The 12,952-nt window shown below is 35.4% G+C and overlaps 1 protein-coding gene across 1 annotated transcript; it reads right to left on the bottom strand.

Moving 5' to 3' along the window:
* Positions 1–4,785: 4,785 nt before the first annotated feature.
* Positions 4,786–12,307, bottom strand: Syt4 (synaptotagmin 4). Its single transcript, XM_076837243.2, has 4 exons — positions 12,274–12,307; positions 8,513–9,327; positions 6,634–6,754; positions 4,786–5,093 (listed from the first exon to the last, which is right to left on the bottom strand). Exons 1-4 carry the CDS (start codon positions 12,305–12,307, stop codon positions 4,786–4,788), a joined length of 1,278 nt encoding a protein of 425 aa, XP_076693358.1.
* Positions 12,308–12,952: the final 645 nt, after the last annotated feature.

The following is a 12,952-nucleotide window of genomic DNA, read 5'->3' as shown; positions in this document are numbered from 1 at the left end:
ATTCTCCATTGGGTAAATGGCCTATTGATGTAGCAGGGGTACTTTCAGTGTTTTCCTGCCTTCTTTCCCAGGATCATGTGAGGTTTGTTGTTGTTGTTTGTTGTTTTGTTTTGTATAAGGGATTGAACCCAGGGGCATTTAACCATTGAGTCACATCGCTAGCCTTTTCTATATCTTCTTTAGAGACAAGTTCTCCCTAAATTGCTTCATGTCTCACTAAGTTGCTCAGATTTGGCTTTGAGGCCACAATCCTCCCTCTTCAGCATCTCAAACCTTTGGGATTACAAATGTGTGCCACTACCTATGGCTACTTTAAAAAAAAATACTACTCATAAATTTGCTTCAAATATGGTATTAATCATGGCTGAAACTTTTTTCAGTTAAATTAATATTCATTGAGCTTTCTATACACAGAGCCCTGGCCTAGATACTATGGACATGTAAATATCAATGAAAACCACACTTTGTCTTTCAAAGGGCCTTATTTTATGAGAGCAAACACATTTCCAATCATTACTACATTTAAATTTAAAACACAATACATTTGAAATTGATCCTGTAAGGTAATATTATACAGCTTTAAAGCAGGACTGGTGACCATATCTATTTGTAGGCAGGGAACCATCCCCAAGAATGCTTGTTAAGTGAAAAAGAGAATTCAAACTATGTTTCATGCTTTTGCTCATATAGTGAAGAAAGATTTGTGAACATAGATATACACTTTATTAACTTGTGGAAGGACTAGCTTAAATCTTTCAAACATTATTAGTTATGGAAGAGGAGAGAAAAGGTCAGAATGTATTAAAAGATAGGATTCTATTAACATATTTTATTCGTAAATGTAACTTTGGAACAGTGTACACATTTCACAAACTGCAAAACAAAATGAGATTTAAACAGAAATTTCTTAAAAATAGAAATAAAAACCTAGCACAAGTTGCATTTAAATAAAAAATGACTTGATGGCATCATGACAAAGTTACTGTCTTAGTTGCTTTTATGAAGCAGTAGTATAAACATACATTTCTAGGAAGATGTATTTTAGGAACAGAGACCTGATCTAAAGGATATTATGTAATTTGATCTTCAGAAGTCACAATTCTGGTGGTAATGTTGGTACTGGTATTTCTTTTGTGATTTGATTATAATTGGCTTATTCTGTATGTTTTTCCCCTTAACAACTTTATGGAGGTATAATTTGTGTATAATAAATTGCATACATGAAAGTGTTGCCTTTGATAGATATACACCTATAACACTACCACCACAATCAAGGAAATTAGCGCATCTGTTATCCCAAATGCATTTTCCTAGTCTATTTCAATCTTTCACTCACACCTTTCCATGCTGCCTCCTTCATCCCCAAACACTGATCTGGTTTTCATCACTACAGATTAGTTTGCATTTTGTATAATTTCTATAAATAGAATTATATTATAGGGGTGGGGATGTGGCTCAAGCAGTAGCGTGCTCGCCTGGCATGCATGGGGCGCTGGGTTCGATCCTCAGCACCACATAAAAATAAAATAAAGATGTTGTGTCCACCAAAAACTAAAAAATAAATACTGAAAACTTCTCTCTCTCTTTAAAAAGAAAGAATTCTATTATATATTGTACATTTTCAAGGAGTGAAGGGATGTCCAGCCTTCTTCATTCAGCATAATTACTGCCCAATTTGAAAATGTTTCTGTGTATATTAAAGTTTCATTCACTGTTGAGTAATGTTGCATTGCATATATAATTTTCCACATTTATTCATCCATTCATTTGTTGATGAACATTGGAGTTGATTATCCCATGTTTTACTATTTAAAATAAATCTACTGTTTAAGTTCATGTACAAGTCAATTCTTATTTTTTTATTCATCCACTCATTGCATTTCTGGGAACTGAACTCAGGGATGCTCTACTACTGCATTACATCCCCAGCACTCTCATCTTTTAATTTTTTTTTTTTTTTTTTTTTTTTTTTTTACTTAGATACAGGACCTATCTAATTTGCTGAGGCTGACCTCAAACCTGTGATACACCTACCTCAGCCTCCCAAATTGCCAGGCATGAGGCATCATATCGTGCATTTGTTTATTTTAGATATGATTATATTTGTTCCAGATGATTGTAATAAGCATTAAGCAAAATAAAAGTATATGGAAGATTTGTTGCTCAGTCCCTACATTTCCCTAAAGTATCACAGGTGACCTATTAAAGAAGCTTGAAAGCTCATATAACAGTAAGAAAAGGCTCACTTCGGAGTCCATTGGCAGAAAGTCTGAGTTGAAATGGGTTGGGCAAAAGCAGCAGTTTATTCATGTCTTACAAACATGGTCTTACAAACATCATACAGAGCTGGCACAAAAGAACAGACACCATCTTGTGAACCATGCTTCCTTCCAAATCACTTCTATTGAGCTACAACATCAGAACAAGTCAGTTACTGAGTTACACAGTTCTTCAAACATGGATACCTCCCCATGAGGGTGGTTAGATTGGCTAATCAGACAAACGATTAATTTACATGTTTAATACAGTGCAGGATTTGTAACAGAATTCAAGATATTCACATTGATATTGTAATACATTATAAAACAGTACAATTTTCAAAAAGGATCAGATCACATATCTCCCTGCCTGTTTGGATTCCTTTCTTGCTTTTCTTCTTTCTTTTCTTACCCGTTGTAAATAGTTTCACTCAACTTTTCACACTCTAAAACACTTTAAATTTTAAAAACTAAAAACTATTTACAAATCATCCATTGTAATTTCAATTGTTCATTCATTGTTGTTCCACTTTAAAAAAAAAAAAAAGAAAAAAGCCCTCTTCCAATAATCATACTGAAGGCTGGTATTACCATTGGCTGCTGTGTAGGATACTGGAAATTGACTCCTCACAACTTTTCAGAGCTCCAAAATACCTCATATTCCATGGCCCATGATACCGAACACACATACATTAAAAAGGCCATTTGGCTTCCCCAAGCTCCACACTGTCTGAAGTTCATGTTGCTTTCACAGAAAAGCTGAGGAGACCAAGATGCTGTGGAATGACTTCGTATGAAATGAAGACCATGGCTGGGGAATGTTCATTTTTAGTCTCAAAGTCATCTTAAAGCACAAAAAGTGGTTGATTTTCGATCTTTGCACGTACAGAATGTAATACATTTTTTTTTTTTTTTTACATTAGGCATTGTCATAAAAAGCATGTAGAAGTTGTTAGGAAAATGCATGTTCATAGAATTTACAAACACTGGAATATCAAACACATTCTCAAAAACTGTTAAAGTACTGACACAAAACCTGACTCCAAGTGTAAATTTTCCAGTAGACTTTATTTCTAACTTGCATATTTAATAATTCAGCCGTACCCGAGTTTCACTCATACGTCTCTAAAAACTCAAATATTGTGACATTACCCTCCAGTGAATTCTTTCCAGATAATCGCAGGGCTCTGCTTTCCTCTAACAGGTTTTGAGTGCATTTCAGAACCCTGGCACTGGAAAATGGTACAAGACACAAGTCTCTAAACTGCTTTACAGACAACAGCTCAAGACCTAGTAGCCTAGAAAACATAGTGAAAAGCACACTTTGTTTTGCTAATTTGACAGCCTAAGTATATTTTGTGAACATGTAAATTATGTCAGGCTTACTCTATTTTTTTTTTTCGACTTGTTACTTGATTTGTTAGTTTCAATCTGGCAATGTATAAAACTTCACAGTCCGGTTTTTCTTCCTTCTTTCCTTCCATCCAATCCTCACCCTTCCTTCTTCTCTCCCCTTTGTTTCCTTCCCTTCATTTCCTTCCCTTTTCAAATAGCTTAATCCTTTCTGGGGGAGAATGAATTAAGTCAACACTCAGGGGACCATGCCCACTTGGGTACAAAGGATGGCCTTGAGAGTACATTTGTACACTGTACATATCTCCTACAACAAAACCATGTTTCTAGTTGAATCTCTACCTGAAGCTTATCTCTTTATCCACTAGCTAATTTGACGATTTCACAAAGGTAAACAGGGGTTTCTTAGGTCACACTGAGGCTTGTGACAGGCAGTGAATAATTCAAGGCTGTGGTTCTTATGTGAGGTTCTATTTTACATTTTGACTCACATGTAACCTTAAAGAAGAGAAAAAAAATCATATTTCAGCCACAGTGTTCTCAACTCAGCCCTTTGATAAAATAACTTCTCAGGTTGTTCATTGTCCTTTGGAAATGAACCTGTTATTTCTCTTATGATAAAATTGTATCAAATACTTACAAACCAAAGAGAAATGACCAGATACTTTGATAAGCAGGACAACCATTTGCGTTTGACATAATTAATAGAAACTAGAAAACATGTCTTTAATATCTTTGGATTTAAATAAAATTTCATTTCCCCAACTTGAAGAAAAACGGATGAATTTTCATAAGTGAAGGCATGATTTTCAGTTTTAAAACTTAAAAAATCACCTGGACCTTCAGTGACATTGTAATGAATCATCACCCTCTAGATCCAAGCCATGACTTGGATTGTAGTGCAGTGTTCACAACAGGATTGACTGTCCCTATTTATGCCACTGACAACTTGCAGGGGAAATCAAATATCTTATGAAAATTTATCCAACTTTGCTACTAAAGGGGGAAATTATCATGATGCACATTTACAGTTACTTTCTGGTCTACTAATTCAATCCATTTCTTACCAACAAAAGGTGGCTTGTTGTGTCACAAGCTTACAATCACATATAAGAAAAAAAAAATTTCTCCTTGCCTAGTAAAAACCCTTAAGTTCCAACTCATGGCTAGGACGCTAACCATCACAGAGCATGTGCCACTTGGCAATTTGTCTCCTGGGGAAGTCACAGATCTCCTTCCAGTGCTCCCCACCGGTTCCTTCAGCCGTTGCACCTAGGACCAACCGCCCAATCACCTCATTTCGGGACCCCCTTTCGGAATCCAAAACCAGAAATTCAACACTTATTTCTTCAAGACCCTCACAAGGAATATCAAAGACAAACAGTTCATTGAATACTGCGTTGGGAGTGCATTTCTTCACATGAGTCTTCTTTTTGGAGATTCTCTTTTTGGCGTGGTACAGGTTCACTTTGACATAGGGATCTGCAAAGGTACATAACAGGTATTACAGAGCAAAGCTCAGATGCAGAACTGACTGCAAAGTAATGGAGCTTTCCAAGATCCCAGCACACCAAGGTCTTTACAATGAAATGAGTAAGAACAAACAAAGTGTGAATGAAGTCTGACTTTACTCTTATTAACAAAACTGAAAATGAAAAAGCAATTCTAGACTGGAGATTAGAAAAGGAATTGCAATGGCAGAAAAAAAAGGATAACATAAAAGGGCAGAAAGAAGAATGTTCTATTAGGGACATTCTGATTGCTAATAACTCATTCTGGAAAATGAGATAGAAGGGAAAAAATATTACACAACATCCAACTTTAGAAACCTGTATGATTTGGGACATCTACATCTGAATTTGGGCTAACTTTCTGTTGAATGGGTATTTGAAATGAGGAATATTACTGGCTTTAACTTTTCTGTGGTTCTTTAATCACTTGCTGGATTTTCTTTCTGTTGCCCCTTAGTGACTTTTGCCTTGCCATCCTTAGTGTGTGAATTTTACGATCATGTTACTTGACCACATATTTAATCATTTTTAACATTTTTATTGTTGCACCTGATTTAACTTTAGCTCCCTGATCTGAAATGTTAGGACCACATTTTAACTTACAGCATCAAATAATAATAACAGCAACAATGATAATATTAAAATTAGATGATTCTTTTTTATTTACTTATTTTGGGGTGAAACTAAGGATACGGCCACTCAACCACCGAGCCACATCCCCAGCCCTATTTTGTATTTAGAGACAAGGTCTCACTGAGTTGCTTAGTGTCTCACTATTCCTGAGGCTACTTTGAACTCACAATCCTCCTGCCACAGCATCCTGAGCCACTGGGATTACAGGCTTGTGTCACCATGCCTGTCTAGATGTTTCTTAGTAGACTATACGTTGATGTGTTTTACAATGCTTCTCAAGGTATTATTATCTCCAATTTTTACAAGGTTTAAGAAATATGTTCAAGAATACTAGCTTAAGAAATTGAAGGATCAAGATTTGAATTTAGATTTTTTTAATCCATAGTTCATGTTCTTTTTCATCCTGCTATGCAAAAGAGTTTGGGGTTTTGTTTTGTTTTGTGAAATTAGTTATAAAACTAAAAGCTAATTCTTAAAACATTTAAAAATTAATCAAATAATAAAAGTATAGGTTAAATGGGCTTATTAAAAATACTGAAATTAAAAACTCTTCTCCTGAACCCTAATAATATTTCTAATTGTGTGCTTTTGGTAATGGTCCCTCACTGTTCCACTTATCAGTGGTTTTTGATTTCAACACCATTCAACTAGGTATTTAGCAGGTACTGGCCTGGTGTTAGTTCTATGTATGTTTCTCCTTATTGCTGGTAGCATTAGGTCACAGTATTTCAAAAAATGAGAAAAAGTGAAACAATCCTATAACTTATGATTATGAATAAAAGTAAATCAAAATCAGAGGCTAGTGTTAGTTGGTAGCTATTTTATGCAATGTATACCCACTTTTAGACTGAACCTAAATATTTCAGACACATTCTTACCTGAAAGTCCAGAAACGTCAGATTTAGGAAGGTGTCGAGCTTTTAAAACAACCACAGTGAGAGTATTTGTGGTAGACTGATAGCAGAGGGAGATCAGTAGCTCACCCCGTCCTGAAGACTTCTGAACAAAGAGAAGGGCAGCATAAATATTTTAACATAATTTTCTTAGTTTTAATGTTTGTTATTTAATCAAAATTTTATGGCAATATAATAGCATGGTTATTTAAATGTAATGTTGATATTTATTTTTATTATCATGTGCTAAGGAATCTAGGAGTAACTAAAAACTTTTGTGCAGTGCCACCATGACCTAAAAACCATTGCTTGCCATCTTGTGGTCTTTTTAGGTACTACAGCAAGCTAACAGAGTTGGCCACGCCCATTTCTTTACAAATGTTTTAAAGGATATTTACATTATACTTAACAGAAAGATATGTATTTTTTGTTTTTGTTTTTGTTTTATTAATACCTACACTGTTTTAAGTTATTAAAGTTACTATGATTACCTAATCTTTTGAATGGATGTAAGTAGGATCTGCTGGCACAGTTTGATTTGATTTCAAATTCATTAGCACTGATATTGTCAGAATTTGAATTCAGATCAAGTGAGTATTATTCTGACTCCTACCATTCTCCTGTCTCAGAGTTGTGATGGAGTTAAAAGTCTTTGCCTCTTCCTTACCTTTAACTTTCTATTTGATCTAAGAAATAAATTGAATTTAAGTCTTGAAGTGACTCAGGATTTTTAATACAATGTTTTTGGACAGTGCCATAGATTCCTTCTTTGTATACTTCTTAGATTTAATTTGTACTTAAAGAAATAACGTAATAGGACCAAGAACTCAAACTTCAAATTTTAACTAAAAGTAGCAAAATGTTGATTTGGGACTTAGTTACAGCCAAATGATGGCTGGGGCAGCATTTTAAAACAGCAATATATTTAAACAAAAGCTGACACAGGGCAGCTGTATGAATAAACACTCTAAGAGAAATAGAGACAGATTGTTAACTCCACTGTGCCAATGAACAGGTGGCTGTCTCAAATAAATTTATATAATCTTTGAACCTTTATTTGCATTAATTTCAACAAATAAAAGAAAAGGAGGTGGAGGTGGTCAGAATAAATTCTGAAGTTGTTTGGACACTAAAATACTAATTTTTTTAAAGAACTGAAATTACTTAAATTAGTACATTTACTAAATATTTGAAATCCTAACATCATAAACATGCTATCCTGAAATACCACTATTAGAATCAGTTGATTTCTGTATTTAAAGTGGAAATAAGATAAACTGTGTTTAATTGAAGCATATCTTTTCCTAATCCCAGAACTCCCAAAGTAGTATAACTACAGAGACAAAGTAACTCGTTTCCTATTATACAACATAGAGATGGGCATTTATTATTCAGTATGATTTGATGTCTCCTCCTTGAAAAGCAATTCCATAAAAAGTCAATATGAATTCCAAATCCTTAGATAAAATTGATTAGATTTTCAATTTCAATTTCAGTTTCAAATTCAATTATGCTGACCTTGAAACAACTTTGTTAATTTAGTTAGGATTAAGAAGTATTCATATGAGTTTTAAAGTAACAATATTTGTCACAGTACTTACAATAGGAATCAACAAAAATGTATATAGATCATATTTAAGTACTCATAAAGGAAAACTATTTATTTATACCATTAAACTATTTTGAGTATTTCAGATGTGGGTTAAATTTTCTCACATTTGCTCTGTTCTCTTGCTATCTATTTGACTATAATGAACAATAATTAAACATGGTAAGGATGATATGTATAAACATCATTTTAATGAAGATTCCTTTAAAACCTACATTAAAGGTTGTTTATAAATAAGGACTCAAATTGTATTACCCTAACATTTCTTTTGATGATCTCTCTGTTCATTAACATTTTTCCATCAGATAATTCAATTCCTGAGAGAGGAATAAGGACTTCTCCAATGATATCATCTCTTGAAAACCTGTCAAAACTCAAGATTGTGAAGTGCAAGGCCAGCTCTTGGATTTGGGTGTAGGGAATGCCATAGAATGTGAAGGTCTCATCAAAAGCTGGATCCAAGGTCTTCCTCAGCACTCTGGTTTTCACTTTATGCTTCTTCTCGGGGAGGATGGTCATTTTGATGTACGGGTCAGAGGTCATAGACTGCTCATCCATGGCTGGCAAGCCCCGGGCCTCCTTGATGTTCACCACGAATGCCTTCTTCTCAAAGTTGTACTCTAGAGAGAAGAAGAGGGTTCCCAGCTTCTCTTGCTTCTCTTCTGAAGTGAGGGATGTGCTGGATTTTAAGCTATCAGGGGAAACTGCCTCTTTTTCTCCATCTAATAAGAGCTTCGGGGTCACATTCTCTGGATCAGAAGGGCTGCCCACTTTGAGGTTTGTTTTGGGGAAATTGCCATTAAGATCTCTCTTCTCAAGATCAAGATGCAATGAATTCTTTGGCACAGCTGGCTTATTCTTTACATCATTCTTGTCATCTCCTCCAAACTTCTTTTTGCTATTTAGGTTTTCAGGATAAATATCGACTCCTTTAAGCACATGAACAAACTTGTATGGAGGAGTCTTGTTAGACTTGGATGATTTTCTCTGACAGCAGATCCATGCAAAGAGAGAGACAGTGAAGACGAGTCCGAATGCACTGAAGATCCCCACCACTGTGGGGATTTCATCTGAAAAATCAAGTGACCAATAACATATATTAAAGGAGCAGAATGGAGATATAAGCCTATTGGGAAAGCACAGCAGAGCTGGCGATTGCTGCAGGTTGGACAGATTGAATTCCTTTCCAGCTGTTCTGGGTATAAGTTATACCCAGTTCACATAAACTTCAGATATAAACACATTCCCTGTGTGACACACAGGGAAAAAACAGTGTGCTAAAAACTCCTTCGCTTCAGTAGCTTTTAAAATGAGAAGATGAATCTAGGCCTGGGCCAGATATGGGGGCTCTGTGCTTAATAACATTGCCTTATCTTTGTTTTCTCAGATAATATGAGTCAACTCCACCACGATGGGTCAGTACTGATTTCATTATCTTTTCATTGACATTTTGAAACTTTCCAAAAGCATCAATTCTTATTGACTATGGAACACTAGATGGACATTCTTCAAATGCTAAGAAATTTTGTATTTTATATTATACTACTTTTTCCAGAATTCAAGTAGAAAATATTAGGGTCTCAGTGGTTCACACAATTTTTTAAAATGGTGAAATATTATCTGCCATTGCCACAAACTCACTAAAAATTTTCACCTTAACTATGGAACAGTAATCAAAAGGATGATCATTTATTAATGGGAAAAAAAGAACAAAAAAAGAAAAGAAATAAGATCTTATTTTATAAAATCTGTAATGCTGCAACCCACTTGATGCAAACACTAAATTATCCAAAGTAGAAATTAATTTAAATAGGATTAAAACAGAAGTTTTAGATGAATCATCTTTCCTTAACATGTAATGAAAAGAGTGAGTATTGATAATTTAGAGTTCAATTTTATTCATAAAAAATATTTTTTCCTATGATATTTTCACATGAAAGTGGTAATCAAATTGAAATTGGCATTATTTCCTTGAATGAGGACACATTAAATCACTGTCCTTAGGTGATATGGGTTGTGCATGAAGCTTATCATATTTCATATGTAAGCATATTTCTCAAATCATTAGGAATGCTGTTTAAGTAAAAGCAGTACTGCTACATCTGGACAGAGTATACTAATTGAGTCAATGTTTCCTACAATCAAAGTGAATATAACTAATGTAGCATATTATACATTCACTTTACTTCTAGTCCATATTTTACTTCAAATAGGGAATGATGGATTGAAAAGTCTCAGTCAGGAATGGGTTAAGACTTGTTTAATCCTAAGAAGACCAATCTTTTGTTATTCACCTTCCCCACCCCCAAAAATATTCTGCCTACCTACTTTATAATTGCAAAACTAAACTCAAAGAATAAAAGATTGGGGAAGATGAGATAAATAAGTATCTAAAATTTAAAAAGCAAATAAAACAGGAGCAATAGAAATTTCTGTAGCTTGATTGTGTTAAGAAATTGAATTATGTAAAGCTCGAATAAATCTCTGGATTCCCCAAATAAGAGAAGAAGGAAAAAAAAAAAATCAGAAAGCTGGGGAGAAAGAGGCAAGAGCTAAAGATAATCAGCTTAACTTAGTATCCGCTTTTGAGTTTTCCCTTCTATTCAAGTCTTTATGGGGGAAAAAAAAGCCCCCCCACTCTTAGACATTAATACTCTTAAGACCAGAGACTAAAAGCAAAGTCATGAACTGGGGCAATTCTTCAGCCAATGTCAGGTGAACAATAAAAGCAACTGAAAATGATTCTCTTCTAAGTAGACTGATAGCCCATGCTAGAACATGTTTCACTTCCACAGTCCCTGAAAATGCCTCAAAATTAGAAATTTTCTGATTTTTCAGGTCAAAACTTGTGTATACATATCACAATATATACACAAAACACACACACACACACACACACACACACTCCTCAATCAGCTAAATGAAAGACTGAAAAAAATCATTTATGTACTTAGTATAAAAAATTGTCTCTTTAATACACCAAATGAAAAATATTCAAGATATCATGGACTCAGTGCATTCTCTTTTGATAATATCTTAAGCTTTTGAGGGAAAAGACTGTAATCATTTCACTCAGTTTAATAACAATCACCACTTGTATATAGATATCACTTACTCAAACTTCTACAAAATTCCCTGATTTAAAAAGAAAGAAAGAAAAGAAAAGAAAAAACTTGTAAAGTAAGTAAAATTCTGATCTCTTGCTTTTGGAATATAATTAGATATAAAACACTACGTGTTTATTCTAAGAAATAGATATAATTAAATTGACTGAAACAGAGAAGAAAATCTATGGGGCCAAAAATTTGGTACAGGAAAAAAAGAAAATTAAAATCTCAAACCAGAGCCCCAATTCAAGTTTCGAGCAGATTTTAGCTAAGTGTGCAACTGGAAACACTTCCCACATCTCTCTGGCTTTAGTTATCTCGCCAGTAAAATGGAATAGGCTGAGCCAGTTGGTTTTGAAAGTCCCTGTAACCCTACTGTCATAGGATTCTGTCTTGCACTAATAACATATTCCAAGGATAGAAGAACAGATAGCGGAGAGAAATTTAGGGAACATTCTGTAATAAAACGTACATGTCAGGCCCTCAATATGCAAGTTGTTTTATACCAGATCAAACTCTTATGTAACCACAGGCATATTTGGCTCCTCCTAATAAAATACAGATTTGCCTGCAAATAAAAATAGCCTACAAGATAAATGAAAAGAGCACACGAACAACAGACTCCCTTTTTTTTTTTCCTTCCCACCAATGCATGCTGCAGTTTTTAGAGCTACCTGAACATTCAGGAACTTCTGGAAGGTAGAATCACCCTAACTGAAGGCAATTTTAAGGAGACAGATATCAAAAAAAGGGGGGGAGAAATCATAAAAATAAGCCACGGTTAACCGTTTGCTGTCTTCATTTTCCTTTCCAATTCACTACCTAAAAATCTTCATTCAACATCCATTGTTGGGTGGGAGACATTGCCCACCCCGAGTATTCAAGGAATAAGTTGAGTAACTTGCTTACCAAATTCTTCCCGGCTGGTAGCGATCGGAGCCATTTTTTTGCTGCGTGCTCTGTCCGAGGTGCTGAACGGAAAACTCCCTGGCTAGATGGACTTGCCTGGATCTGAAGAGCCGGCTTTCCCGAGTGCTGAGAACAGCGGCGCAGAGCCCAGGGGACCCGCGCCTGGAGCAGGGAGGAGGCAAAGAGGGAGGTCCACTCGCCCTCGCACAATGATTTGCCACCCCTGTTCCTGTTTTGGCTCTTCTGAAAAGCTCGTCTCTGAGACTCCAGACGTGGCTGAAACCCGAATTGACGCAATCCTGACGCTACAGGGCTGAAATCAGCACCTGCCCCCCATCCCCTCCTCCCTTCCAGCCTCTCCTCCTCGCCCTCCTTCTTGCTTCCTCCCTCCTCTCTGGAGGATTCAGCGCACACTCATCAATTATTTTAACTGTTGGACGACTAGATATTAGCTTTGCTATTCTGCGGGGGCTCACAGGCAACACTGAGATACGTCCTGAAACTGATTCTTGTCAGTTCCGAATATAAAGATCTTCTGATCACTTAGACGAATAGAAATGTGTCCCTGAGTTATCAGAATAATCTGATGCACAGAGGCAATTAAATGAAAGAGTAAGAAGAGAGAACATTCTGCATCAAACCACCCATCGTAAAATATAAGAATATATTTTCTTGCTTC

The sequence above is a fragment of the Callospermophilus lateralis genome, chromosome 17 (genome assembly GCF_048772815.1).
Source record: "Callospermophilus lateralis isolate mCalLat2 chromosome 17, mCalLat2.hap1, whole genome shotgun sequence".
Lineage (NCBI taxonomy): Eukaryota > Metazoa > Chordata > Mammalia > Rodentia > Sciuridae > Callospermophilus > Callospermophilus lateralis.
Note: the sequence above shows the minus strand (reverse complement) of the source record. Positions and strands in the feature narration are given on the sequence as shown.